Source organism: Kryptolebias marmoratus, linkage group LG17 (assembly GCF_001649575.2).
Source record: "Kryptolebias marmoratus isolate JLee-2015 linkage group LG17, ASM164957v2, whole genome shotgun sequence".
In the NCBI taxonomy this organism is placed as follows: domain Eukaryota; kingdom Metazoa; phylum Chordata; class Actinopteri; order Cyprinodontiformes; family Rivulidae; genus Kryptolebias; species Kryptolebias marmoratus.
Genome location: NC_051446.1, coordinates 13,943,690 through 13,968,538, shown reverse-complemented (window position 1 = coordinate 13,968,538; position 24,849 = coordinate 13,943,690). Strand labels below are relative to the sequence as shown.

General features: G+C 45.7%; 5 protein-coding genes across 11 annotated transcripts; 2 read left to right on the top strand and 3 right to left on the bottom strand.

Annotated features, from left to right (window-relative positions):
• Window positions 1–18: 18 nt before the first annotated feature.
• On the top strand, window positions 19–5,119 carry ube2ib (ubiquitin-conjugating enzyme E2Ib). Its single transcript, XM_017418494.3, has 7 exons — window positions 19–174; window positions 1,467–1,545; window positions 1,641–1,724; window positions 1,930–2,002; window positions 2,960–3,069; window positions 3,171–3,250; window positions 4,314–5,119. Exons 2-7 carry the CDS (start codon window positions 1,480–1,482, stop codon window positions 4,375–4,377), a joined length of 477 nt encoding a protein of 158 aa, XP_017273983.1. The 5' UTR covers window positions 19–174; window positions 1,467–1,479; the 3' UTR covers window positions 4,378–5,119.
• On the bottom strand, window positions 4,778–9,400 carry LOC108237210 (interleukin-21 receptor). Of its 2 annotated transcripts, none has more exons than XM_025006417.2 (8): window positions 9,269–9,400; window positions 8,013–8,145; window positions 7,748–7,938; window positions 6,958–7,115; window positions 6,129–6,339; window positions 5,945–6,032; window positions 5,780–5,858; window positions 4,778–5,711 (listed from the first exon to the last, which is right to left on the bottom strand). In XM_025006417.2, exons 1-8 carry the CDS (start codon window positions 9,360–9,362, stop codon window positions 5,322–5,324), a joined length of 1,344 nt encoding a protein of 447 aa, XP_024862185.1. In that variant the 5' UTR covers window positions 9,363–9,400; the 3' UTR covers window positions 4,778–5,321. The 2 variants fall into 2 exon arrangements, with proteins under 2 accessions (XP_024862185.1, XP_024862186.1); XM_025006418.2 differs by having other exon boundaries at window positions 5,945–6,017.
• Window positions 9,401–9,406: 6 nt separating this feature from the next.
• On the top strand, window positions 9,407–20,353 carry ccdc189 (coiled-coil domain containing 189). 5 transcript variants are annotated; one of them, XM_017418491.3, is made up of 10 exons: window positions 9,407–11,498; window positions 17,220–17,279; window positions 17,643–17,677; window positions 17,781–17,846; window positions 17,930–18,093; window positions 18,279–18,349; window positions 18,430–18,546; window positions 19,770–19,830; window positions 20,067–20,144; window positions 20,238–20,353. In XM_017418491.3, the coding sequence occupies exons 2-10, from the start codon at window positions 17,262–17,264 to the stop codon at window positions 20,276–20,278; spliced, it is 651 nt and encodes a 216-aa protein (XP_017273980.1). In that variant the 5' UTR covers window positions 9,407–11,498; window positions 17,220–17,261; the 3' UTR covers window positions 20,279–20,353. The 5 variants fall into 5 exon arrangements, with proteins under 5 accessions (XP_017273980.1, XP_017273982.1, XP_017273979.1 ...); XM_017418490.3 differs by lacking the exon at window positions 9,407–11,498 and adding an exon at window positions 17,052–17,098; XM_017418493.3 differs by lacking the exon at window positions 17,643–17,677.
• On the bottom strand, window positions 11,535–16,583 carry si:dkey-220f10.4 (tubby protein homolog). Of its 2 annotated transcripts, none has more exons than XM_025006415.2 (12): window positions 16,042–16,583; window positions 15,457–15,616; window positions 15,121–15,354; window positions 14,482–14,604; window positions 14,244–14,399; window positions 13,993–14,153; window positions 13,749–13,910; window positions 13,505–13,617; window positions 12,463–12,577; window positions 12,284–12,382; window positions 12,035–12,206; window positions 11,535–11,950 (listed from the first exon to the last, which is right to left on the bottom strand). In XM_025006415.2, exons 1-12 carry the CDS (start codon window positions 16,081–16,083, stop codon window positions 11,817–11,819), a joined length of 1,671 nt encoding a protein of 556 aa, XP_024862183.1. In that variant the 5' UTR covers window positions 16,084–16,583; the 3' UTR covers window positions 11,535–11,816. The 2 variants fall into 2 exon arrangements, with proteins under 2 accessions (XP_024862183.1, XP_024862184.1); XM_025006416.2 differs by having other exon boundaries at window positions 14,250–14,399; window positions 16,042–16,580.
• A 52-nt stretch (window positions 20,354–20,405) lies between the features above and the next one.
• On the bottom strand, window positions 20,406–24,825 carry phkg2 (phosphorylase kinase, gamma 2 (testis)). The gene is made up of 10 exons (XM_017418489.3): window positions 24,637–24,825; window positions 24,283–24,387; window positions 24,018–24,193; window positions 23,882–23,936; window positions 23,728–23,793; window positions 22,848–23,011; window positions 22,673–22,763; window positions 22,412–22,565; window positions 21,374–21,499; window positions 20,406–21,296 (listed from the first exon to the last, which is right to left on the bottom strand). Exons 2-10 carry the CDS (start codon window positions 24,375–24,377, stop codon window positions 21,051–21,053), a joined length of 1,173 nt encoding a protein of 390 aa, XP_017273978.1. The 5' UTR covers window positions 24,378–24,387; window positions 24,637–24,825; the 3' UTR covers window positions 20,406–21,050.
• Between the last annotated feature and the right edge of the window lie 24 nt (window positions 24,826–24,849).

Genomic DNA, 24,849 nt, shown 5'->3' with positions numbered 1-24,849 from the left:
GGGCATGCCAACAAAGCCGGAAGTGAAGGGTGGATGACCATTTCACTTGGCTGTTTTCGGCTCGAGTCGGAGCGGCTGGTTTTTCCGGAGGGAAACTTTACAAGGTTTAACAGGATTCAAGCGCGATTAATTCATTTCGCTTAATTAGCAAAGACAGTACAGCCATACTGAGAGGTAGGAGCACAGCCTGATGGCGGAGATCTGAGGTTTTTTTCCCCGAGTATCGTGATATTTTACCCGCTTCACTTTGCGCCATTTTCGCTAGTTTGGCAACGCACAAATGTGCGCCTCCACAGCTCTGGCGTTCTTTGTCCCTATCCCTTAATGGATCGTGACATGTTCTGTCCGCGGATCATTTGCCCAGAAACCTCGCCTGGTAAAACTGCAATCGGAAGCGCTGTTGATCGCTCGACGAGCGCTTTCCCTAAATTGTGCCCGAAATCGAGCGCAGTTGCGCTTTTTTGTGTGTGTGTGTGTGTGTGCTGCATCAGGCCGTGTCGGGACGCTAACGGCGCGGTTCTGGCGCACATGAGTTAGCTCGGCGAGCTAACGAGCTAGCTCGCTAACCAAACAGCCTCGGCGCTCAGTTCGTAAACCGCAACTTCACCTCGTAGGTCGGCGAGCACGAAACAAGCGGGATGCCGAAGGTCTGCGGTCTCTGTCGGCAGGTTCTGGGTCGCAAAGCTGGCGAAGAAACTGGAAGAAAAGCGATTTTATTTAGTCCTGTTTCCACCACCGGCGGCTAGCTTGATTAGCTTTAAAAAAAACCGCTGCTTTCAAACACATTTCTGAAGGCTAATTAAAACCAACCAGCTTTGCGTTTTAAATCACCACCAGTTTGTCCATTCATTTTTATATTGCCTTTTATAGCTTATGAGATGACAGTTCAGTCCAGTTAATGCTCACTTTTCCTTCCACATATACATAAATCCATTAATGTGAGTTTGACATCATGACTGAACTGATGAATGTCACCACAGTCTAAATGTGTAGCATCCATCTGTGATCCAAGTCCTTGTAGCTCAAAAACCCAAAGTGCAACGAGACACATGAAATAGTCTGTTTTGTAGATGTAGTTGTGTTCAGAAAGTCCATGATCCTGATCACCTACTGGCCACGAATGCACAACAACATGGTCCCCTGACCTGCAGCTTCACCCATCATTCCAAACAGGTCCAATGACACTGTCTTATTTTCTGTTTGGATCCATAAGACTCATCCTCTGTTTGGATTTGTTTCTGAAACGAGCCAAAGAAGTCGAGGCTCTGGCCGGCCGCCTCGTTCATTCGGCTAAAAACAATCGGCACCTTTTGGTCCAAATGTTAGAGAGAGTTTAGATATTTACGCTGATACACAGAGAGAGGCGTACGAATCCTCCCAGGTCCTCCTTTTTTAAGTCTCTCGCGAATGGCGTTCTAATTAACTGTGATTTGTTTTTTTTGTTTTTTTTCCCCCCATTGTTTCAGGAGTTCAAACACCATGTCAGGCATTGCATTGAGCCGGCTTGCCCAGGAGCGCAAAGCATGGCGGAAGGACCATCCTTTTGTGAGTAGCATCTCTGAAAATTCACCTGATGAGTTGTTCATCAATGGTTCGATTAGATTATGTGCTCTGATTGGTTTCACTTTTCTGTCTTCCAGGGATTCGTAGCCGTACCAACAAAAAATCCAGATGGAACCATGAATCTTATGAACTGGGAATGCGCTATTCCTGGGAAAAAGGGGGTAAAGTGTCTTTTTTTGTTTGTTTTTTCTTAAGCAGACAGAGCTGCAGCTCACGAGAAACGTCTCCTTTCCTGCGGCATGTCCGCGAACGTTGGGTCGGCGAGGACGTGACGCCTCAGTCAGCCGATTTACTGTACGCCCGGTCGAAACGGGGCTCGGCTTTCTCTTGTTTAAAGAAAACTAACCCGCTGTTCCGTTTCCTCAGACTCCGTGGGAAGGAGGTCTGTTCAAACTGCGCATGTTGTTCAAGGACGACTACCCTTCCTCGCCTCCCAAATGTGAGTTGGTTCGTCCGACCGACACTCGGCGCACAAAACACCCGTTTATTAACGAGGATGCTTTTTTATTTTGGCTGTCAAGTGAAGCCACTGATTGAAAAGAGCAGTATTTGTTACCCAGGTGTTGTTTTTTGTTTGTTTTTTTTTTATTTAAATTAAAATCATTAGGTTAAACAATGATATTCTTTTAAAAGTTATATTTCTTGTGAAAGCAGAAACGTGGAAATGTTCCTGCTTTTTTAGGGATGAGTAATTTAGACAGCTTGTACAGATTTATACCTGTACTGCAGTAAAAACCTCAGTAATAAAAGCTCAGGCCAAGGAGCTGTGACCAATGTGTTAAATGTTATGTTAAAGGGATAGTCTGGTTATTTTTGAAGTGATGTTCTGTCCAACCTCATCAGCGGTGACACAGTCTTCATTCAGGCTAGGCTAAAGGCTAGCCAAATGAGGGCATGTTTCTTATCATTGTTGTGGTTTTTTAGGTTTTTACACCTCTTTTTCTAAAACGGCACAGAACGTGACATCAGCTGATATCAAGCCGCTTCACGTTTGGAGCGACGTGGTTAGTTTAGTTCAGTTCGGCGCTGCTTTCTCAGCCGAACAGCGTGTTTCGACATGCTGAGCGCGGAGACCACGTTCGTGCCGATGGCGCCGAATGTGTCAGTCTGCCTGATCAGCACGTCCAACGCAGTCGTCGTTGATCAGTTGAGAAAACGGCGTCGATCCAAGCGGCTAACGTCTCGTTCTTTCACTCCATGTTCCTGTGCCCGATGTCACCGCCTGTAAGACTCCAAAAATGACCGGACTATCCCTTTATAATGATATTAGGAGTGATGCTGGTGTTGAAAACCTGAAGCTGATGCTTTTAACGGAGCGGTTCCCTGCATGTGGAAATGCTCAGAGCTGGTTTAGGTCACAGACGAGTGGATGTAATGTGGTTTGTTGTCATTTCAGGTAAATTTGAGCCTCCACTCTTCCATCCGAACGTGTATCCATCAGGCACAGTATGCCTATCTATTCTAGAGGAGGACAAGGACTGGAGACCAGCCATCACAATAAAGCAGGTTAGAATTACCGAGCGCTCACAACACGGACTCTTCATCGAGTGTTCGGAGTCGGGCTTGTCCTGAAAAGCTAACAAACCGTTTGATCGTGTGTCCTGTAGATCTTATTAGGTATCCAGGAACTCCTAAACGAGCCAAATATCCAGGATCCAGCCCAAGCGGAGGCTTACACAATCTACTGGTGAGGAACGTTTTGACTCTGTCTGTTTTTTTGGTTTTCAGTCAGAACGCCAATGTCGAAAAGTGAAAGTGCATAAAAACCCTTCGGCGCCTCTCACTCTGATTCCCGTCCGTCATCATATTTGACCAGTTTTACTGACGCCACACCTGTCAGCTTTAATGCTTATTCAGCACGTTGGGTTTAGGTTTTTAAAACCGTTTTTGCCTTTTGGTCATTGCCTTGCGAATCCTCACATATAAGCAGGTTCGGTGGGATTGCTTTTATTCTTAAATGTTGAATGAAAGCAGGTGCTGCTGCTTCAAACCTAATGACCGCTTTTATTGTGAAGGGCTCTTGTGGTGGTTTAAAACTTGTTAAAATGGTATTTAGTGTTTAAGTTGCGCTAACAATAATTTACAGGGATCCTACGCAGTTCAGGAAAGTTTGGAATTTGATTTTAATAAGTCTGGAAAATAAAACCAGCGGACAGTGTTGCTCTTACTGTTTTACCTAGTGTTTAAAGAAAACAATTTAATTTGATTTAATTCTTGTATTGTTCTTGCATCGTGCATGACAAAATCATGTTTCTCTTATGGAGGAAATCTTAAAAGACAAGAAACGTATAGAAAGACAATCAGACTTTAATAAAAACAAGAATTCAATTTATTTAAACAAATATATATACATATACAGGCCCAGGTGTGAAGAATTTAATAGAAGAAAAACATATCTTAGAATCATAAAATTCTTTTTTTTTTCCCTTTTTTTTATAGATAAAACAAACTTTTTTTTATTTATTTATATTAAACTGACAGGACATCCGTTTTCAGTAGATAAAGTCTTGCAGAAGTTTTTTTTTTTTTAATTCTTGGTAAATGTATTGTGAAGCCAAAGGGGAAAAAAGCGAAATTTTTGAACTGAACAGCATATAGGAGCCCTGACTTTATGTTAACCTAATAAAAATAAAACTTTAAATGACTCCTAAAAACAAATTTATTGTTAAATTGTTGTTTTTCTCTGTATTAGAGAGTTTAAGATTGTTTCACCACAGTAACTTTATTTTACTTTCTGTTGTTTTTTTCAGCCAAAACAGAGTAGAATATGAAAAAAGAGTTCGAGCACAAGCCAAAAAGTACTCCCCCTCGTAAGCGGCGCGGCTGCGGCAGCGGCAGAAGGAATGGGTTGAACAGGAATCACCCCTCCCCCGCTCGGTCTCTCGATGAATGTGCTCCTCTCACATCAGGACTCGCTTAAAGACTTTCTATTTAAACTCCACACATTCTGTGCCATCCTTTCACCTGTCCGCTTTTTTTGTTTGTTTGTTTCTTAAAATGCCGGCGGGCGCGTCGTGCTCGCAGCGGGGCGGGCGGGCAGGGGGGTGGATTCGGGTGCTCGAGCGCTCTGGTCATTTTCTTTTTAAACATCGTCTTACGTGGTGGAAGGGACACGGCCTCGGGTCTCATCAGCTCAGTCATCAATAGTCATGAAAAAGAAACATGTTTTATTTTTTCGCTCTCTTCACAGGGTCTATTTGTTTTTTGTTTCCCCTTTTTATTTTCCATAAATTTAATGTAAAATCAGCTAATTTCATTGTCAGTATTTCGACTGCTGTATAATGAATGGCACTTTTATACTGTTGTATCTCACTAGTGTCTCTAGATGGCTCTGTCTAATTTCCTTTTCCCAGGTTTTTCTATTCAGCATGCTGTAATATACGATAGAATCTGCTGCCTTGGCTGTCTTTTTGTTATTCAGAGTGTTTGCTATGGAATAAATCAAAAAAGGCCACAGTGACTGAGGCAGGTAGGCTTACTTCTGTACTTCAGACTTTAAGGTTATATGGTGCTTTGTTCATGTATGTGTTGGCTTAATAAAACTTTCTACAAAATATTTCAATCTGTTTTTATTAAATAGAAAAATGCACATTTTACAGACAAAGTATTTCAGTTTATGACTAAAATGCATGGAGCTCAGGGTATAATGAGTATTTTTGACACTTTGATGGAGATAAATGTGGTGTTAAGCGTTTTATGTGGCGCTGTGTTTTCATCATGTGACCGTTTCTCCTTTCCCCCGGCAGCGTCGGCGCCGCTCAGGCTTCCTGCGGCGCTCCGCTGAGGCGCTGCTGGACGCAGCTCAGCGTGCAGTACTCGTTGCAGTACCACGGGGGCTCCCGCTCCAGAGACGTGTCGCTGCAGAGCCAGCAGCCCAAGTCCCTGGCGGGGCTGCCGGGCTCGGACCACGCTCCTCCCGAGCTCCCCCGAGCGGACAGCCAGCTGCTGTCCGTGTACGGCGCGCCGCTGCTGCCGCCGTAGTCCGCCACGGCGCAGTCCGGCGAAGGTACGTTCCTGTACCCGCCGCTGCCGCCGGCCTCCGTCCACCACTGCTGGGGGGCGTCTACGGACTGAACCAGGATGTCGATTTTAAGCGTTTCCTCCGCTTTCAAGGCGTCCACCGTGTTGTCTTGTGTCACCACCCAGCTCTGGAATCACAGCCAGGGTCAGAAAACGTGAACAGAGTTCTCGCTGGCGTTTTGTGCGAACGGCTCACCTTGAAGTCTCCCTGGTAGTCTCTGTACAGGCTGTGGAAGTAGGGAGCTGGGGTCGGGATGAAGGTACTTTGCCTCCACCTGTTTTAAAACACGTCGGGCTGTTTTTATAGCAGACGAATGACATTTATGGCGTTATAATCGGGAGCCGAAAGAACAGCCCTTACATTTTAATGGGACCATAGTACAAAACCAAGATGATCACCACCACCACACACACGCCACCGATCACCATGGGCACTGCAAACATTAATGCTTTTGTTGGGAGGGCAGACGAGGGGGGATATTAAATAAAGCATTTAAAACCGTTTTGATTCAACATTCAGAGGGTGAATGAAAAAGGTCTGTAACCTGGTTTATCTGCATCCTCGTATGGTATGTGTCCATCGTCCTCCACAGCTGGGTCCGTCCTCCAGAGGACCTCGGAGGACCAGTCGCTCCACTGACCCTGGTAGTGGACCATGTTGGGACTGGACCGGACCCTTGCGGCGTACTCCTCGTCCGGCAGAAACCGGCGGTCCACGGAGTAGAGCGTGTCGTCCGTGTTGACGTACGTCCCTGCCTGGAGGAGACGGAACGGGGTGCGACGTCAGATCTTTCCTTCTGGGTTCAAACGAGGCCTGAGAGGTTCTGGAGGGTGTTTCTATCTTCGTCCGCAGGCTCTGAATTCGATCACGTTCACCGAAATAACGCGGCTTCAGAGGTCTCGTCGACAAAAAAGGTGAAGTCTTTACAGTACGTCACGTGTGCTCGTTTAAAAAAAGCTGCTTTTATTTTAATCCAAAGACTTCAGAGCGCAGAGAGAGGCGTCTACTTTTAGGTGCCACTTCTGTTTTTAAAGAACTGTGCAGATGAAAACAATAAGTGTTGTTTAGATATTCTGTTATGACTTAAAAAAAACGCTGATTTTAAGGATTTACTTGGTTCAAAATGTAACCTGAGCCACAAAACTCTCTGGTTCGGAGTGTGATGTGATTATGGGTCAGATAATTTAGAATAATGTAACCGTTTCAGAGCCTTAGATTATTATACATGACTTATTTTTTTTAGATTTCTCCACATACAGAGCATTTTAGATCAAATAGTTTTTGTATTTTTTTAATCACAGATGAGCCTCTGCTGGAACAAAACGCACCCCTATGTTTCCGTCACTCTTTCCCGTGTCTCGATGAGACGTCACCTTGTGTGTGTCGTCCGTTTCGTAGATGAGCAGCTGATACTGCAGGTCTTTCATCAGTTCGGTGAAGGAGCTGTAGTCCTCGTAGGAGCTCCTCCAGGTGAAGAGGAGCCGGCTCGAGTTCTGGCCGACGGCGAGGCAGCACGGCGCGTTGGGTTTAACTGCAGGGACCAACACGTCCGCTCAGGAAAGGTCAACTTTAACTGTGGTCGCGCAGACGCGTGAGGAGAAAGAATCTAGCTGGAAAGTTAAACCAGAGAAGAATGCCGAAGACGCAGGACATCAGCCGAAAGGATCTGAAAGGTAAACTCAGAAAAGGCTGTCTAAAAAGGCGTGAAATTGTAGCCAGACGCCGAAAAACATCAAAAGGCTAGCTGAAAGCAGAAGCAGCAAAGGGTTGTTGAAAGCAGCAAAAAGCTAGAAGGAAGCTAAAAGCAGCCAAAGGTTAGCCGAAAGCTAAAAGTCCACAACAAATGTGCTGAAGCAGATTTCAGAGGGAGCAGATGTGTGGGAAAAACTGAAGCTGGAGTGTTTTTGAAAGTATGAAAGTTTCAAAAAACAACATGATTCTTGATCAAGCTGAACCTTCTGATGTAAAAATGGCTAAAATAGCAGTAAGCATGTAGAAGTAAGAGTGTAAAAAAAGAAAAACTGGGGTAAAAGACTCCAAAATAGGAAAGCGGCAGCGTTTGTTCTGAGGGGAGAATAACGACCGTTAGTGAAAGTGTGAGACCAGAGCATGAAAACAAAACCAACACATGTAGACCGGCCTTCACACGGTGGTGCTGCTTACTGTGTGACACGGGTTCGTACTCGTCCTCCAGCCCCTCGCAGCTCTCAGAGCCGCCGTCTTCGTCCTGACACAAAGCGATGCTGTACGCGTCCACGTCTGTGAACGTATCCACGTCGGGCGTTTCGTCCAGTTTATTGACGGAGCAGAAGTAGCCCTCTGTGGTGTTCTCCAGCGGACACAAATACATCGAGCTGAGGAGGGGAGAGAGAGAGGAAGCAGGGATCGGACGGGAAGGTGGCGAGTTCAAAACAACAACAGATCTCACTTTTCATATAGGTCTGTGATGGTCAGCCAGTAGGATCTGCTGCTGACTGAAGCGTCTTCTGGGGGGGCGATGTCCAGGGTGCAGTTGATGGTGTACAGGTAGTCGTTCACACACTGAAGGTTGAGATCCTCTCCTGGAAAAACACACACACAAACACAGTTTTTTTTTGTTTTGTTTGAGATTCAGCTGAGTCCAAATGTTTAAAAAGCCCACCTATCAAATCTGTAAGGTTCCAGGGAAAAGCTACAAGTTATTTTTATTCTATCTGTGTGTCAGAATGTCTAACTGGAAAAATTTAACAACTTTGCACGACCTTTAGAAGCGATAAAACGTGGGCAAAAACTGCAAGAAGTGTCACGTTTTCATCTGTTTCTTTCGCTTCACATTTCAGTTTGTTCTCGTTTTGTTTGGTTTGATGTTCAGCTGCGTAATATATTGAAAACCATCACTGCAGTGTCATTTCTTTAGGAATATCCGTGCTGCAAAGGATACAAACTGCATGCTTAAAGGATTTATTTGTCATTCAAATGGACCCCAAACCCTCTAAAATGCACAGTCGGCACATTGTGTTCAGATAGAATCTGTCTTGTTTTTTGCAGCTGATGTCTTCTTTTCAATGTTAAACAATAATATCACAGTTGCCTGTTTTCCTCATATCATGCAGCAATGTCTAGTATATTTATATATAGCATAACTATAGTGCAATTGTTTCATTTGTTTGTCTTATAGTGATTACATTCTCATTTTTAACAAAATTCGGTTTTGGTGAACATCCATTTACTGTGTATTATGTCACCAAACAGCACCCAGTTTTGATTCATTCCGCTTTAATTTGACTCTTTTTAGTCAGTTTCTTCAGGTTGTCTTTGTGCTACACACTCGTCGCCCGTTTTAAATGGATTTAAACGTACGTGAGAGTTGAACATCACGGGAAAATGTGTAAGAATTCGGTCCAGAGAGCAGCTCGAAGGGCACTTCAGTACTTTCCCCCCACCAAAGCTTTTGTTCTGGTTTGTTCAACACAAAAGACAGATCCGCAGCTAAAGCTGGATATATTTCAAACTGGTCGCACCTGTTCTGAGCCCCACCTGTCTCCACCCAAAACCAAACATCGCTTCACGCAGTTTCTTCCTTTTATGAGTCCACCTAAAAGGAACCACCTTCTTTGTCCTGCACAGAAGCGTGCGCACAATAAAAGCTGGTTAATTTCTCTCTCTCTCTGTGCCTTGGTTTAGGTAAATATATTCAAACTGAACCTGGAAGCCTTTCTCCCTGCAGCCACCCTGCGCCGGCGGACCAGAGGAGGAGCACCACCTGCAGCAGTGCCTTCAGCCTCGGAGGAGGATCCATGGCCACCAGCTCGGCCCCGGCGTGCGAGCTCGCTCTGCGCCGAAACCCTCGCACCGAGTTCTTAAAAAGCGAGCTGAGAAAGAGGGCGGCGACCAGGTTGTCTTCGCACCAGTAGCGTGGGAGAGGATGTGCTGCACTTTCACCAAACGGCTCTTATCATCACTGATCACAGCCTCGGTCTCTCTGACAATACTTTGGGCAAATAAGAAACCATTCTGTTCCTCACCAGAGCCTGGAGGTTCTATCAGTAAATATGTTGTTTTTATGAGGTCCACTGAGATTTAATTGTAAGATTGAAGTAAGAGAAACTTGTGCCGTAGTAACTGTTGCAGGAGGGGGGGTTGCTCGTGTTATCGAGCTGATAAGTCTTCAAAAATAGACTCGGTGTTGAAACTAACCCTGCCACATAACGAAACCTGCAGCACAAAACGAGCTTTCATCTGCAGCCGGGGAGGGGGGGGCTGCTTTAAACTCTCTCAGCTGAACAGAACATGAACTGATCCTTATAATGAGGTTTAATTTCAAATTAAACCTCCTTAATTTGTACATTATAATGAATGTTTTTCACACTAACTTGTCTCTAGAGCATCAGTTCTAAATGTGACACTCTATATTAAAATGGCCGACAAGCCGCTCTCATTTTAGTCGCCACATTTGGGCCTAATTTGGACTCTCTCTTTATTCTGGTACATTCGTGGTCCTCGCCGCTGAAAGGTGGAGGCGGGGGATTGTTTTAGCCCGTTTGTGTGTGTGTGTGTGTGTGTGTGCTGCCAAAACATCATGAACCAACAGGTGGACATATACAGCTATTTAGCTGCTGGTCCAATTCAAGATGGCCGCCACATACAGCTGAACTTCCAAAACTGGCTGAACCCTTGTCAGGTTTGTGGATTCTGGCCTAAAATCTGCTGTAGTCGTAGCCGAAGGCTGATCCCCAACAGATCTGCTCAGAACCGTTCTTCGAATGTCTACCCTTTTACCCGCTGCAGTCAGCTCTGTCAGCGAAATATCTGGCGAACCACTGGACACATTTCCCCCAAAACGTCCAGGAAACAACCAGCGGACGATTCGCTCTTGGAGCCGCGGCAGCTCCTTGTTGGCCGACACCAAAACGGCTACAACTCAGTCAGTTTTACTGATATCGAGCTAAAATCCGGTGCGCTAGTAGATAATAACTACAACTCCCATCACCTCTCATCACCAGCTGATCTCAGTCAGGCGGCAGGCGATATGCATTCCTCTAAGAAATACGAGGCCTTTAATCATAACCTGGCTGTGCTGGCCGGATGTGATCAGCTGTGGTTATTAGGAGTGAGGAAAGTGTGGGTGTTTTGTTTTGTTTTGTTTTGTTTTGTTCCTCTAAGTCTGTACCTGCACGGAGCCCATCTTTTGTCAGGAGCCCCGCCGCTCGGCGAGTGATGATGTGGCTCTGATTTCCGACCCCAGGCGTCGGTATCGATTGTTGTGCAACGTGAGAGAGGGTTTTGCAATGCGCCGTGCAGCAACAGGAGATCGGCTGAGTGATGCTCGGGGTTGAGGGGAGGTGATGCTGCAGCAGATAAAGGCCAACAGCGAGGCCCTCGGCTTCCTTTATGGTTTCTGATTTTGTTGATTTCAAACTTATAGCCTGCAGCCCACTGCATTCGACTGCACGTGAAGCGACGGGGGGGAAAAAACAATCCACCTTCATCTAGCCTCGGTCTCCCTCGTCGCAGAGAGCCGAAGGAGCGTCCTCGGACGGTGACAGCACGGCGTGCCGCCAGGTGTTTCGAAGACGACAGTGCAGTTAAATTTGGACGTCTGCGTCCAAAATAGCTGCTCCCTCACTTCAGAGCGTTCAACCACATCCGAGGCCTGCGTTTATTTCTTGACGCCCAGGCTGTGAGAAGCGTGACCTCGAGCTGAAAACGTGCAACATGGAAACATTCACGTTGCGCAAGGCGAGAAAACCCTGATCTGTAACAGCTCTGCTGCATCTGATAGGAGTTCTCTCTCAGGGCTGCTGCTTTTTTCTTTCTGTTTGATAAAACTGTTTTTCTTTTTTTCTTTCCTGTTTCAGAGGACTTGAAGTGACGTGCAATCAGACTGATAAAAGATGACTTTAAAGGAACATCTGCCAGATAAGACTGCTCGCTTGTAAGTGGAGGGGGCGGGGGAAACAGAACGCAAACGTTTTAGATGTATAATTTATTATAAAATTCAAACAAGTCGACACAGAAACAAGCAGATCTGTACGTCGCTCCTTCAAGAATTGGGCTGTTTTGGTTACATTTTCTTCTATAAATACGTCTAATATCTTAATAAGAAACAGTTTTTTTTACAATAACACATAAAATACTTTCTGCAACTAAAATATTTTGCATTAGCTTTGTGAGACGTGTCATCAGACGTGGCTGTGTGGCATATTATGGGTATCAGGGATCTAGTCGAGCACTTGGGGCACGTCCGGCTGGGTCACTCGCAGGCCAGTTTGCCATCGAAGGACGAGAGCGTGATGGCAAAGGCTTGCAGGGCGCACAGGGGGAAGCTGTAGTCCATGGAGAAGACGTCCTCCGCCACGCGGCCGAACTGCATCACTATGTAATCGTCTGCGGGTGGGAAGGGGGGGGTTCAAAAAAAGGAGAACAGTGAGGGCCCGTTCTGCGGTGCGCGGCGAACCTGAGCCGCCTTACCGTTGTCCGGGTGGATGATCTGGAAGTTCTTCACAGAGGCCTGCGTCACGCGGCCGTGGAAGTTCAGCACGTAGGACTGCGTCTGCTCGTTGAAGCTGGGCGACTTGTTCACCAGGGTCACCAGCTTGTTGGCGTCGCCGTTGGCGTGGCGGACCAGCAGAGTCTCGGGCTCCTGAGGCGGGCCGAGAAATGAGAGCTGAGTCGCCGCCCGGCAGGTCTCGCTGGGCGTGCTGCGCGGCAAAGACTTACGCTTTTGGGACAGATGGACACTCTTTCGTTGTTCTCCAGCATGCCGGGGATGATCACCGTCATCTTCCTCGGGCCCTTGAACCCCAGAACATTGGTCTCCTGGAACATGAGAACCGAGCGTGCTGCATGCCCTGTGGACTTTGCGTAGAGCGTAGAACGTGCGTGCGTTTGGTACTCACGTAGCATATGGCCGCCAGCTCTTGTCGCACTGCATCGCACTCTCTGATGAAGGGTTTTTTCTCTGGGTTTTCACCCCCGTCGTACACTGTGAACTTTGTTCCCAGAACGTTGGACCTGAAGCAGAGAGTTCTGTCAGATTCTTGGTAATGAAACCGCGAGATAATCGTCGAAGAGGAGCTGCAGTCATGTGATGTTCTGAGTGTTGCCATCTTGTGTCTTTGTCATGAAATGCGTCACAGACAGGACAAGTAACCAGCAGAAACACAGCTTGCTCAGTAACCAGGTAACTCTGCTCTGTTTAGTAAGACTGAAAATAGCTTTGTCGAGACGCTGAAGCTGTTTTAAACAGAGGTGGGTTCTAGATGTTTGAGAAAGTAATGGTTCTAATCATACAGTGGTGAAGACTTTGGCGATATCTCTCTCCACAGTGAACCTACAGTGAAACGGCGTTCTGCAGATACAATCAGTGCGTGAGCTCTCGAGCAGATCTGTGAACCCTTTTGCGTCTGCGTGTGCCAACCAAGGGCTGAGAGTCCACCGAGCAGCGACGAAACCACATCTGAGCGAGATCAGAATGCACGCCCTCCTCCCCGCCCGGGTACTGAGCTCGCTTGAGATGCGCAGAGGAGAAGCGTGAAACGATACGGTCGTCCCACAGAAGGGGCGAGGGAAATCGGTTCATTTCTACAGTTATTGTTAGGCATCCTCTCATGGTGGAGTAAAGCACACAGGTTTTTGTTTTTTTCCTCCCGAAACTTAGTTTATTTGAGCACAATAATCCAGAAAAGAGGGCTGTTTGTACTTAACTGCAACCATCTGGGTACTAAACTGCTCCGCTGGCAGTCCAGACCTGTTCCATTGCCAAATTGAAAACAAAAGAGGGTTTCTAAGAGACCAACAGGACACTGTGGTTATCCTGCCGTTGCCCCAACTTTATCCCACACTGCTGCCACCTAAATGTTCTGTCATTTCAAAATAAAGTCAAATGTCTTAGTTTTAACGCAGGATCTGGTTGATGGACTCTGCATCTGTAAGATGTACCTCAGTTTTCCGATGTAGGAGCTTGTATCTCTGGTTAGATTTGTCGGGTCAACGGAGATGAGGTAGTTGGATGTTTTGCACTTCTTCCTTTTCCTGCCCGCCATCAGAAACACCTTTCGGGGTGAAACGAGAACAGAAATGATAAAGAGAACGGGCTGCCTGTGAGATGGGACATAAAGAGCTCTGGTAGACACGCGCCGGCTCGGTTTGATCTAGAAGTCAGGCCTTCGCCAGAGGTGCCCACCCTCTTCCCGTCCTCCTTCTCCATGTGGAGGTAGTAGGTCGGATAAATGCCCTTCTCCATGCCCCTCCTGTCCCTCGTCACCCTGCAGAGGATCGTCACGTCACGGGGAGCGGGGCGCAAGGCGAACCTCTCCAGATCCTCCAGCGACATCGGAGACGATAACTGGAAAGGAGGGTGGGAGATTTAGGCAGCTGATTTTGTGGCAGTGCCTGGAAAAGGCTGCTTGCTCGCCAGCGTTCCTCACTCTTTCGTTCTGCTCGCTCCCAGAGGACGAAGACTCCCTGTAGTTGGAGTTGAGTGAGCCCAGGCTCGAAGCCGTCTTGGTCGCTCTGCTGGACTTTTTCTCCGGCTTCACTTTCTCTCGGATTTCCTCGTCTTTGCTGTCGTCACTTATTTGACACCTGGCTGTAAATTTGACAGAGGTTGTTTTAATTTGAACTTTACTGCTTGTTGATTGTGCACCAGACCCCCCCCCACGCTCACTCACACACACACACTCACATGTGTCCAGGGTCTTTTTCTTCATCGGCGTTGGAGGAACGGGCCCCTGAGAACCCTTCTCCTCTTCCTCGTCACTTCCTTTCTGTTTATCCTTTGGCTCTTCGGCCACTGATCCTGCCTCAGGGGCTGCGTCTTCCTGCAAATGCTTCTCTGCAGAAGAGGAGAGTAGAGAAACTCGTCGGCGTCACAATAAACTCTGATCTGAATCAAGGCGATTTGTCATCAACGTTACTTTTACGCTCTTGTTTGGTTGTCTTGTTCGTCTTCTTCGTGTCCGCAGATTCTTTCTCCTTGTCCTGTTTCTTGTTTTTCTTCTCCTTTTTCTCCTTCTCTTCGTCCTTTTTTATCTCCTCTACTGGTTTTTCAAAAACAAAAAACATAAATAAATTATCAGTTGGGTGGTATTTATTTATAATATTAATCGTTTAAAGCAAGGTGCTTCTGGTAGCAGTACATAATACACCCCGGCACATACCTGGCACATAGTAGATAAGCAACAAATATGGTAAGTACCATATACATAACCAGTATTTATTCACTGTACCAGTACATACCTGGTATTTATCCTGAACATACCCAGTATTTTCCAAGTATGTATGTACATAATCAGTATTTACTTAATACGTAACTGTTATTTACCGATACAAAGGAGGTACATAACCAGCATTTACCTGGTGGTTAACCAGTATTTACTCTAGTATTTATGTAACTGGTACATAACTAGTATTTATCAGGCATGTACCAGCTATGTTACCACTTTTTTTGGTACCTGGTACTTGCTGGGGTGTATTACATGTATTGCCACCGTGCTTTCTAGTTTTGCATGACAGTGAGGAACATTTTCAGCGCAGCTGCTCTATCAAACTCTCACGTTTGGTTTTCTCTTTTTTCCCATCTTTCTTTTTCGTCTTCCTGTCCTCCTCCACGGGGGCCTCTTTCTCCCTTTCACGGTTCACCTCGGGGTCTGCGTCGACCTCCAGGTTCATGGTCTTGGGCGTAGCGGGCTTCTCCGGAAAGATCTTTTCAGACGCCGCGGTGGCTGTCGCGTCGCCTTCCCCCAGCGTGATCTCATCCAGGGGGTTGTCGTGGGCATGTTCCACTTGATCTTCAAGGCAGACAGCCGAAATGGTCAGAAATTCTCATTGTAAGGTTTTCCTTTAAAACAAAGAATGTGGTTCTTATGGAAAGGGATTATTCCCAAACTAACCGCTCAGGGAGGCGCTGCTCAGGGAGTGACAGATCAGCAGAGGCGTCTCGTCACTCTTGATGGCTCTGTGCTTTCGATTCTTTTGGCGAGAATCCCAGTTGGCCACCACCATTTGGTTGTCGGCTCTCTTCTTTTGCTGCTTTTTCATCAGCAGAGCTCGCTGTGGGACGATCGAGAAGCTTGTTTTGTTCTAACGCTGTCTTCAACATCAGAATACAATTAATGGCAAGAACGAGGACTTGTATCCAGAATGTGATCACATTTATTGACTTTTATTCGTGTGATGACGATTATATTCAGACATAATTAAGAGCTTTTGAAAATCCAGCTTTAGTCTTTTTTTAAATACCTCACTAATCACAATTAACAATGAAACCACAGCATCCAAACCAGCTACAAATCCTTTTAAAATGTAAGTGCTTTGACAGGAAAAAAGAGAGAAAATGACAAAAAGATACAAAGAAAAACACAATATGATTGGAACAGGCTGAACCATGTTAAGTAATCTCAAAAGCTTTGGATACAAAACTAAATCTTGGCTCTTTAATACTTGGATAAAGGACATAAAACAACTCTTGTCTTTACCTGGTTGTCCAGCTTCTGCTGTCGTGTGTCGGGGTCCTCCATAGCTGAGCTGAGGCTACGAAAAGAAAAATCTGCACACAGACAGGCAATCAGATCGACCGAAACATCTACACACAACTAACAGACAACTGCCAGCGTGAGTCAAGACGTTGATTTCGTCCCACAGGAGCATGCCTTGGTTCACTTAAGGTTCAAGAAGCGGGTGTTTGTGTCACCCAGCTCCATCTGGCAGCCTGTCCACCTGCGCGCAGCAGAAGGCAAAGTGGATTAAAAGGGGGATAATGTTCTTAAACCATGCCGCCCAGCTTTTTACAGTGGCCGGGGAGACTCCTGGACAAGTCAGGCTTTCTGTAACTGCTTCACGGAGACGTTATAAGGACTACTGTGGCTGTGGAAACGCGAGGAAACAGAAAGGAGGTGCTCTGACACTTTTATGTCAGCCAGCAGGTTGTCTGACAACAATGAAAGTTACAAGTTGCTCCAATATGTCCCAAATTACCCGTAAGATCATAACAACAGCCTTACCTTCATCTCCTGAACCAAACATCGCAAAAAAGTTAGAATAAAAACAAAAAAAAATCTTAGTAAAAGATTAACGTAAACAATGAAAACAGTCGTTGCTGTCCGGTAGGCTTGTCTCGTTGTCATGGATACAGCCGGAAAGATGGAGAACAGAGGCTGAAAGGACCAAAACTATTTACTTTGAAAAACAGCTATTATTTCTCTCCTTATGGTCACCCTAGCTTCCTGTTTTAGTCAGTACGTGTGGTTTTTCATCGCTTTCTAATAAAGTTTTATAGCTTAAACCTCGCTGAAAAGTAACCTTAAATAAATTGCTTGGGAATAATTAACACTGGGAATTTTTACTGCATGATGCTTTTCTTTTATTAGGTCAATTCTGTCTTATTTTGGCACAAAAAAAGATTGTTTTATGTCCCCAAGCACTAATTTTCGGAGTAGCTAATATGAAGACGCTAAACCGGAAGTAGAGAAACGTCGTTGCTAGGATACCGGGAGTCACTCTCACAGGAGCCATATTGAAGCCTGTTTTGTTTTGGTCAGTTTAAAGTTTAAACTGTAGGCTATGTGTTGTTTTTTTTTTTTTTTTTGTAGTTCAAAGACAGTTTAAAAGATTTTTTAAGTGATAGAAAGATTAATCGCGGTTTTTGTTTTTTCAGCTACAGTTTCTCCTGTTTTAACCAATCCGCTCCTGAAATAACATGGACGGCAAAATAAAGGTAAGATCCACAATTTTTCCTTTTTACAGCAACTGTAGCTTAACCTGGACAGAACTAAGGCACTGATTTCTGTTAAATGAAAATGCTTGTAGTTAAAAATGATAAAAGTTAAGTTATTGCACAAAAATGAGATGCAAAATAAGAGTGATTATCCAGGTTGTGAAGGTCGTGCTTTAAGTGTAATATATATGAAACACAACACAAACATGACCAAATAAGCTGACCTTGTATAATAATGTGAAACCCTTTATTTACAGAAACTATAAGGCCACAAGCTCTATCCGGTTGATGGTTTTTTATTAAAAGAAATCACCTGTTTTCACTCATTTGTCACTTTAAAGCTGAAGTTGTTGTTCTCTGTAGTTACCGCGAGCCCTGAAAGCCAAATTAATGTTATGGTGAGCTCATTTTTTTAATTTCACTCTGCTCCATTTACACCTAACCTGACTGAACGTCATGTTTGACACTGAATTTATTCCCTGTGTCTCTGTGTGTGTTCAGGACGGACGTCAGCTTCCACGACATGGAACTTATCGACCAAACGCAGTCCGTTCCTGACACTGAGAGGTAGCCCTGATCCTTCTACTTCCACTCAGGCACACACTCCAGATACATCATTAATGACCCGTGCCTCCTCCGTCCTGCGGCAGAGCCTTGTGCCGGGTGTTTGGCGTCGACCTCCCAGAACCAAAACGAGGGGTTCTGCTGGAGCTCTACGTCCAAACTGTGCTGTTCTGCAGGGAGCGCCGATTCAGAAGAGAGCAAACCTCGGCACTTTTGTCCATCATCAAGTCCGTTCATGAGGCCAACATCGGTAAGCAAAGCCACGATTATTACTTGGTGTCATTTAGTGTTTATAAACATTACACGCTCATACAGTCCCTCATTTCCAGAACTAATTGGAAAATAACAAAAGCAATGCAATTTTTCTTACTATTTAACCTTGAAACCACGTGACCTCCATTGCACTAATTCAAGAATAAAATGTCCAACTTGTAGAAACGCCTCTGGACAACGTCGATCAGTGTCTGAAGTATTCCCAGGAGCTCCTGCTCCGTCACTCAGTCAGGGTGAGTAAAACGAGCAGCGTTTTCTTCCAACACCCCCGAACGTCTGTTCAATGCATCTCTGGTGTTTCTGCTCACTGCAGCGGCCTCCGTTTAGTGTCAACCTCTTCAGCTTCGAGGAGGCGACCTGCGTTTTTAAATACATCAGTAACAACTACCTGAGGCTCTACAAACTCTACAAGTACGTCTTTACACCCCAGGTAATAAAACGACACTCTTTGATCACACAGAACTACTTAACCCGCTTGTTCTATGTTGTTGATTTATAGGAGTAAAAAAAGAATAAAATGAAGCAAGACCTTTTACTGAGTTCATTCAGCTTGTAAAATGCTAATTTAAAGTTTTTATACTTCGCTCTTGGTGATTTTAGCTACTGTTTAACCTTCAATAATTCCTTCTGGAACAAATTTCCACAAAGCCATTCAGCACTCAGCATCCACACTGCATTTGTGCAGAAAATGGGACTTCTGTAATTACTAAAGTTACAGCCAGTTGGATATTTTTCCCTAGGTGTGAGAGAGAGCGTGAATGGTTGGTTGTCTCTATGTGTCCCTGTGATGGACTGGAGACCTGTCCAGGGTGTCCCCCACCTCTCACACAGTGACTGCTGGAGACAGACACCAGTAAAGAAAATGGATGGATGGACAAGAATGAAGAACTGAAACACTGTTTTTTTTTGTTTAGTAATCTACAATAACGCTTTCTCAAGAGAAAATCGTAACGATTGTTAGAAAGTCAAAAGTATCAAAAGGTCATCTTTTAAACACCGAAACCAGTAACTTGTTCTGATTAATGTTGAGCTTAAACAAAAATTATAAGAACTATTCCAGAATCAAAATGTGGCTGAAAGAAAATATTTATTTAACGTTAAGAATGTAAAGATTCTTCAGGTTGGTAAAAATTGAGGCACATTTCCTTTTACTAAATTCTTGACATTAACAAATCAGCTAAAGTTTTCAGGTGCAAATTATCCAAAAGGTTCATTACCTTCAGACCATCCATTCATCCATCTTCTTCACCTGATTTCCTTTCAGGGTCACAGGGAGCTGGTCACTGTGTGAGAGGTGGGGGACACCCTGGACAGGTCTCCAGTCCATCACAGGGACACATGGAGACAACCATTCTCACTCACACCTTGGGACAATTTAGAGTTACTAGTTAACCTAGCATGTATGTTTTTTTTGACCAACGTGGTGAAAATCAAACGTTTGAAAAAGCAAAGAAAATTAGGAAACAAGACGAAAACTGTCGGTGTTAGTTTGCTCATTATTCTTTTTCAATCAGCGACAGGTGGGTTTAAGTTAGATGGCATCGAGTGACGAAAACTCCAAATTTTACTGCCATTAAACCTGGTTCCTCTTGATTTATTGGTGCAAATTTAACAAAGGAGAAAATGAGCACCGGCTTTCTTTGTTTTGAGCAGATAACACTTGACCTGTCTTTGACGTACTCTGAACCTTTGGCCTCTGAGGATCCCTCTGAAGGTAATCGCAGCACTTCACCGCAACAAGGGCAGCAGCTAACCGGAGTTTTAGGGTTGAGTTTTTTCCTCCGAGCCATCTTAAACTGAGAGTTCAAACACAAAAGCTCCGGACCAACACGCATCACTAAACACAGACAAGAGCAGGAAAAGCAGAGATCAGATGACTTCGGGCTTTTTACATATATTTTATTTGCGTTTCGACTAGATTATTAATATTTTCAGGTTTTTTATTTGCAGTTGATGTTGAAAACGTGACGGAGCAAAACGAGTCAGAGCAGGAAACATCCGCCACGGAGCAAGAGGAGACCTCAAATGGTGCGAAACCATCACAGGACCATGTCTAAGATGAGTGTTTTTGTTTCCGACCAAGCCTTAATTTGTGCGTTTATCCTCCTTGCTCACGCTCAGCTTCTGTGGATTTAAAAGAGCCGACGGCAGACAGGAAATGAAGCTCCTGTCTGGACGAGCGCATCAGGGAGCTGCCATCCGAGCGCGGCGGCACGTCCAACGCTCCGCAGCCCCGTCGCAGAGACAAAAAAACAAGAGAGGACCTCAAACGGACAATCGCACGTGAAATAAGGACATTTGTTTTAATGCCAATAAAACATTTTTGTGCACACACACACAGTACAACTTCCATGTGCACTTTCATACATTTCTCAAGCAGGCACTTTAAAAAAAACAACAAAACAAAACAAAAAAGAGAAGAATGAACCGAGTGGGAAATGGTGCAGGTTTACAGTCAGTGAGTGGGTTTCCACTTGAGGAATGTGCGCAGACTCTCACACTGAAACTCTTATCTTGAATGTTTCACACACAATGTGCAACTCTGGAATATCAGTACTACTGAGCTTTAAAAGAACACCTGTGGGCTTCTAAAAATCATTCATCTTAACTCTCTCATTTCCAAAAGGCTCCTGAAGTGCTCAGAAACGCCTAATTGCAATAAACGCTAAGTTAAAATCCTAAACGTACAACGGCGAGGGGTTTTAAATTATTGTGCAACGAGCCCTCTGCTGTAAGGTCTGCTGCAAGCACGACGCAAACTGATAGGGCTTCGGAAAGTCACGCTCTTGGATCAGCACACAGATAAAAGGCGTGCAGCTGGAAGTCGAACGGAGACGCCTCCGTCCCTGGGCTGCACGTCGTACAATTAAAACAGTAACGAGACGAAAACATGGTTAAATAAAAATGTTTCAGGAACGAGGGGGGTCGGCCGTCCTACGCTTCGAACTCCTCCAGGCCCAGCAACATCACCTTGGCCGTGTTCTGGAAGAGCGCCGCTCGGTTCTGCTGCTCGCCCTTCTTCACCCAGTGGCCGTAGATGCGGAAGGCGCAGCCGTCGATGAGCTTGCGCACACCGCGGAGCGAGTACGGGTCCCTGGCCAGCACCTCTCGGGTGAGCGGGCGGGCCCTGCGGTACCGGCTGTAGATCCTGATGCAGGCGAGCACGCTCACAATCAAAACCTGGAGGGGCGGGGAAACCGAACGTGGGTTGGTGGCCGGCATTTTGGATTCGTTAGAGAAGGAACGCTGCAGCTCACCCTGAATGTCTTCCTGGGACTGAAGAGGCGCACGTCGTCCTTCTGGTAGAGTCTGAAGAAGGGATGAGCTAAAGACTGCTCCGCAGTGAGACGGGCAGCTGGCTCCACCACCAGCAGCCGGGAAATCTGAGAGCCACCGGAGAAAAACGGGTCAGAAAGGGAGGAACGGCTGACAGCATTCAGTCAGAGAGCTGGTACAATCTACTGCAAAACATGCACCATCTGTTAGCGTTAGTTAGTAAAATTAATCGAGTTGTAGACATTTTAGTGTTGTCTGATGACAACATGTTGAATGAGGCCAACCCAAAAGTTGATCAGCTGTAGACATGCAGCAAGCGTTTAACTTCTCAGAGTTTTGTTGAAATCCATCCAGTGGTTCACAAGATATTTTGCTAACAGAAGAACGGAGCTGACTCCAGCAGTTAATGCTAAGGCTTTAAGCTCAGATGCCGCACGATGCGTTGTGTTGGGGACAATGCTCAGCTACTACCACACCAAATTTTAGCTCTAAATTTATAGAGCTGACGGGGTTGTAGCCATGTTTGTGTTTACCAGGATCAGTTAGCTGTGGCGGCCATCTTGAACTGGGATGAGTCCAAAAGTGAATCAGTTGTAGACGTGCATCCAATGATTACTGTCTGAAAGTTTCAATAAAATCCGTCCAGTGGTTCATGAGATATTTTGCTAACAGACAAAGTTGATCCCAACGCTTAAAGCAAAATGATAAATTCTACTATTTGTTTTTAAAAACCCTGAGTATGTTCTGAGGTCCCTGGTCACAAAAAAGTACTTTTTTCCCCCTGTTATATTATAAATCAGATTTGGTTTATAACTCAAAGTGGCTCTTTTTGCAGTTAAATTTGATGCATCTATTTGCCATCTGGGCTAAAAAAAAATTTTTTTTTTCTTATTTAATAACTATTCGTGTCACCTAACAGAGAGATTATTCAGAACTATGACAAACGAACAAACCCGACAGACGGATTTTAAACGTGTTCGAGCGTGAGGACGTCTGTAGCAGGCGGCCTGCGAGCTCACCAGGTCCTTCACGGTGTCCGACCGGTCGTCCCACTCGGGGGAGCTGAACTGGTAGCGGCCCTCCATGATCATCCGCAGCATCAGCATCTGCTTCCGGTGCCAGAAGGGCGGCGAGCCGGCCAGCAGGGTGAAGAGGATGACGCCGCACGCCCAACTTATGAAGTGCAGAAAAAGTAAAAAAATAAATAAAATAAAGTGAGGAACGGCGCGCAGGAACTCTTCGATCAGACGAACGTTGCAGAGCCGGAGACAGAGACTTACAGGTCGACCTCTTTGCCGTAGCCAGGGTGCAGCTCGTCCATGGAACATTTCAGGATTTCCGGGGCCAGGTACCCAGGCGTTCCACAGAGCTCTGGTTAGGAACCGAAGACTGATTTAAAAAAAACACGACTTCTCCCCCATCCCTGTCGACCGAACGGGACCACGGCGGCCTTACCTCTCAGCTTCTGTCCGGGCTGAAGCTGCACGGAGAAGCCAAAGTCAGACAGTTTGATGTGGCCCTGGTCGTCCAGCAGGATGTTCTCGGGTTTCAGGTCCCTGTGCACGATGTCCAGAGAGTGCAGGTACTGCACAGCCTCCAGCAGAGCTCGCATTATACACCTGCAGCGAGACCAGGAACGCATCAGGTCTCCAGGTGTCCATCACATGGACCCCTGTGGATCTGGAAACTGGTTTAACTTCTTTGTAATGCTTCCTTAAAAAACACATCTCTGATCTTTCTGCTAATCCACAGCAGGTGTTAAAAAATTAAAAAATTACAGCATCATTAAGTAACTTTTAGACGATCTCCGTACGGTTTGGAGCACCCCGCTGCCATCCAGATCACAGCTTTTTGGCTTTCTCAACAAAGACCACATCAAACCAGAATCGGCACGTTTCAGAGCTGCGTGACTCTAGTGAAACAGCTGTAGAGGGTAAAGCACCCTTCCTGCAGGCACGCCATGAAATGAAAAGTACTAAAAAAAAGGAAGCAGCTGAAAACCTATGATCTCACAAGGCAAAACAAAAGAAAAAGTGTTGCGGCACCGCAGCAAACACACACCTGCTGCTGGTCTTTGGAGCGCATCATCATGAAATATTTTTAATTTCAACAAATATTCATCGCCTCTGCATTCAATTAGGGTAAATATATGATTTAAATGACTTGCAAATCCCGTTTTGCTTTTCAGAACAAAAAAAATGAATGTAAAATGCTCTGGAGCAAAAATAAATAACAGATAATGAGTAATAGGGCAGGCTGCAGTATTATAAGCCTGTACTGAGGTCTAATTGGCAGAATAAATGAGTGCATGGAGCGTGCGGATGTTGCGGCTCACCTGGTCTCCTTTTCACTCAAAGTAACTTTTTCTGTGAGGTAGTCGAACAGCTCTCCTCGCCTCATGCTGGTGGAGAGAAGAGGAGGATTAGTGCCGCTCTGAAAAGTTTACAGTGGGCAAACAATGCGTCTTGGCTCCCTTTCTTCATACTCACAGGTCAAACACCAAAAATATGAACGTCGTGGACTCGTAGGAATCGATCAGGGTGACTAAAAAGAAGCGAATCAGGGTCAGGAATTCACAATCAGAAGCAAACAAAGAAAAGTTTTAAGAGTAGAAGCGCAACCTACTGATGGAGGAGTGCCCCTTCACCATATTGAGGAGATGGATCTCCTTCAGCGTGGAGGTTTTCACCTCCTCCAGCTGCTGGACGGTCATCTTCTCGGCTGTGATCTCAATGATCTTCACAGCCAGCTCCTGGCCCGTGTGTCTGTGCACACACCTGCGCACCACACTGCTCACACCTCTGGGACAGTAAGGGGGGGGAAGTACAGCATGTTCCCGTCAGCTTCAACAGGGGGGCACATCACACCAGGCTACTACCCCGGAACTCACCTGCCGATCACCTCCTTGGGGTCATACTTCTGGTAAAACTCCTTGGCTCCCACCCAGTCAGGCAGCTCATCTCCAACCACGATGTCCTTGGTCATGATGGTGAAGCTGCAGAGACGAACTCGGTCACGTGACGTCAAAGTGCAGCTTGTTTACGCGGAACTACAGAGCTAACGCCTCCTTATTCTGTTTTAGTTTAATTCTAATAAGCTGACCATACCCGTGACTTACAGAGAACACACTAGATAGGCTTTCTGTTTTAAAGTGCTGAAGAAATACGCTTTATTTATCCTTCATTACAGCCAGTGCGTTCGGCCTTGTCGCACCGGCCGGTTCGCAGAACAGGAAGCTACTCACCGAACAGCGAGAAGAAGGAGACGGACGCGGAGTCAGTTTAACAAAGCCATTTCGCAGCTCGGGTGTCGTGTACCCGTGAAGCCATTCCGAAATCCCTGTCAGCGAAGCTCCGAGCTCTGTTTGCTCTCTGGTCAAATTCCTTCAAAATCGTTTGAGACCCGGTGTCACTGTCGTGCGTAGCAACACCGCCCCGGCGAGGTCGGAGAAGGGATT

Bases quoted from the DNA above. Each gene is read 5' to 3' on its own strand.
- ube2ib (XM_017418494.3), top strand. From the start codon at position 1,480: ATGTCAGGCATTGCATTGAGCCGGCTTGCCCAGGAGCGCAAAGCATGG. The intron at 1,546-1,640 runs GTGAGTAGCATC...TCTGTCTTCCAG, and splicing joins GGCGGAAGGACCATCCTTTT to GGATTCGTAGCCGTACCAAC. The intron at 1,725-1,929 runs GTAAAGTGTCTT...CCGTTTCCTCAG, and splicing joins CTATTCCTGGGAAAAAGGGG to ACTCCGTGGGAAGGAGGTCT.
- LOC108237210 (XM_025006417.2), bottom strand. From the start codon at position 9,362: ATGGATCCTCCTCCGAGGCTGAAGGCACTGCTGCAGGTGGTGCTCCTC. The intron at 6,340-6,957 runs GTGACGTCTCAT...CGTCTCCTCCAG, and splicing joins AAACGGACGACACACACAAG to GCAGGGACGTACGTCAACAC. The intron at 6,033-6,128 runs GTTACAGACCTT...TCCCAACAAAAG, and splicing joins CGAGGATGCAGATAAACCAG to CATTAATGTTTGCAGTGCCC.
- si:dkey-220f10.4 (XM_025006415.2), bottom strand. From the start codon at position 16,083: ATGGAGGACCCCGACACACGACAGCAGAAGCTGGACAACCAG. The intron at 15,617-16,041 runs GTAAAGACAAGA...ATCGTCCCACAG, and splicing joins AGCAGAAGCTGGACAACCAG to CGAGCTCTGCTGATGAAAAA. The intron at 12,207-12,283 runs GTAAGTCTTTGC...GGCCCGCCTCAG, and splicing joins TGTCCATCTGTCCCAAAAGC to GAGCCCGAGACTCTGCTGGT.
- ccdc189 (XM_017418491.3), top strand. The intron at 17,678-17,780 runs GTGAGCTCATTT...GTGTGTGTTCAG, and splicing joins AAAGCCAAATTAATGTTATG to GACGGACGTCAGCTTCCACG. The intron at 19,831-20,066 runs GTAATCGCAGCA...TTTTATTTGCAG, and splicing joins CTCTGAGGATCCCTCTGAAG to TTGATGTTGAAAACGTGACG.
- phkg2 (XM_017418489.3), bottom strand. From the start codon at position 24,377: ATGACCAAGGACATCGTGGTTGGAGATGAGCTGCCTGACTGGGTGGGA. The intron at 23,937-24,017 runs GTAGGTTGCGCT...GCTTCTTTTTAG, and splicing joins GAAGGGGCACTCCTCCATCA to TCACCCTGATCGATTCCTAC. The intron at 21,297-21,373 runs GTGAGCTGCAGC...CCGCCCCTCCAG, and splicing joins GTCCCAGGAAGACATTCAGG to GTTTTGATTGTGAGCGTGCT.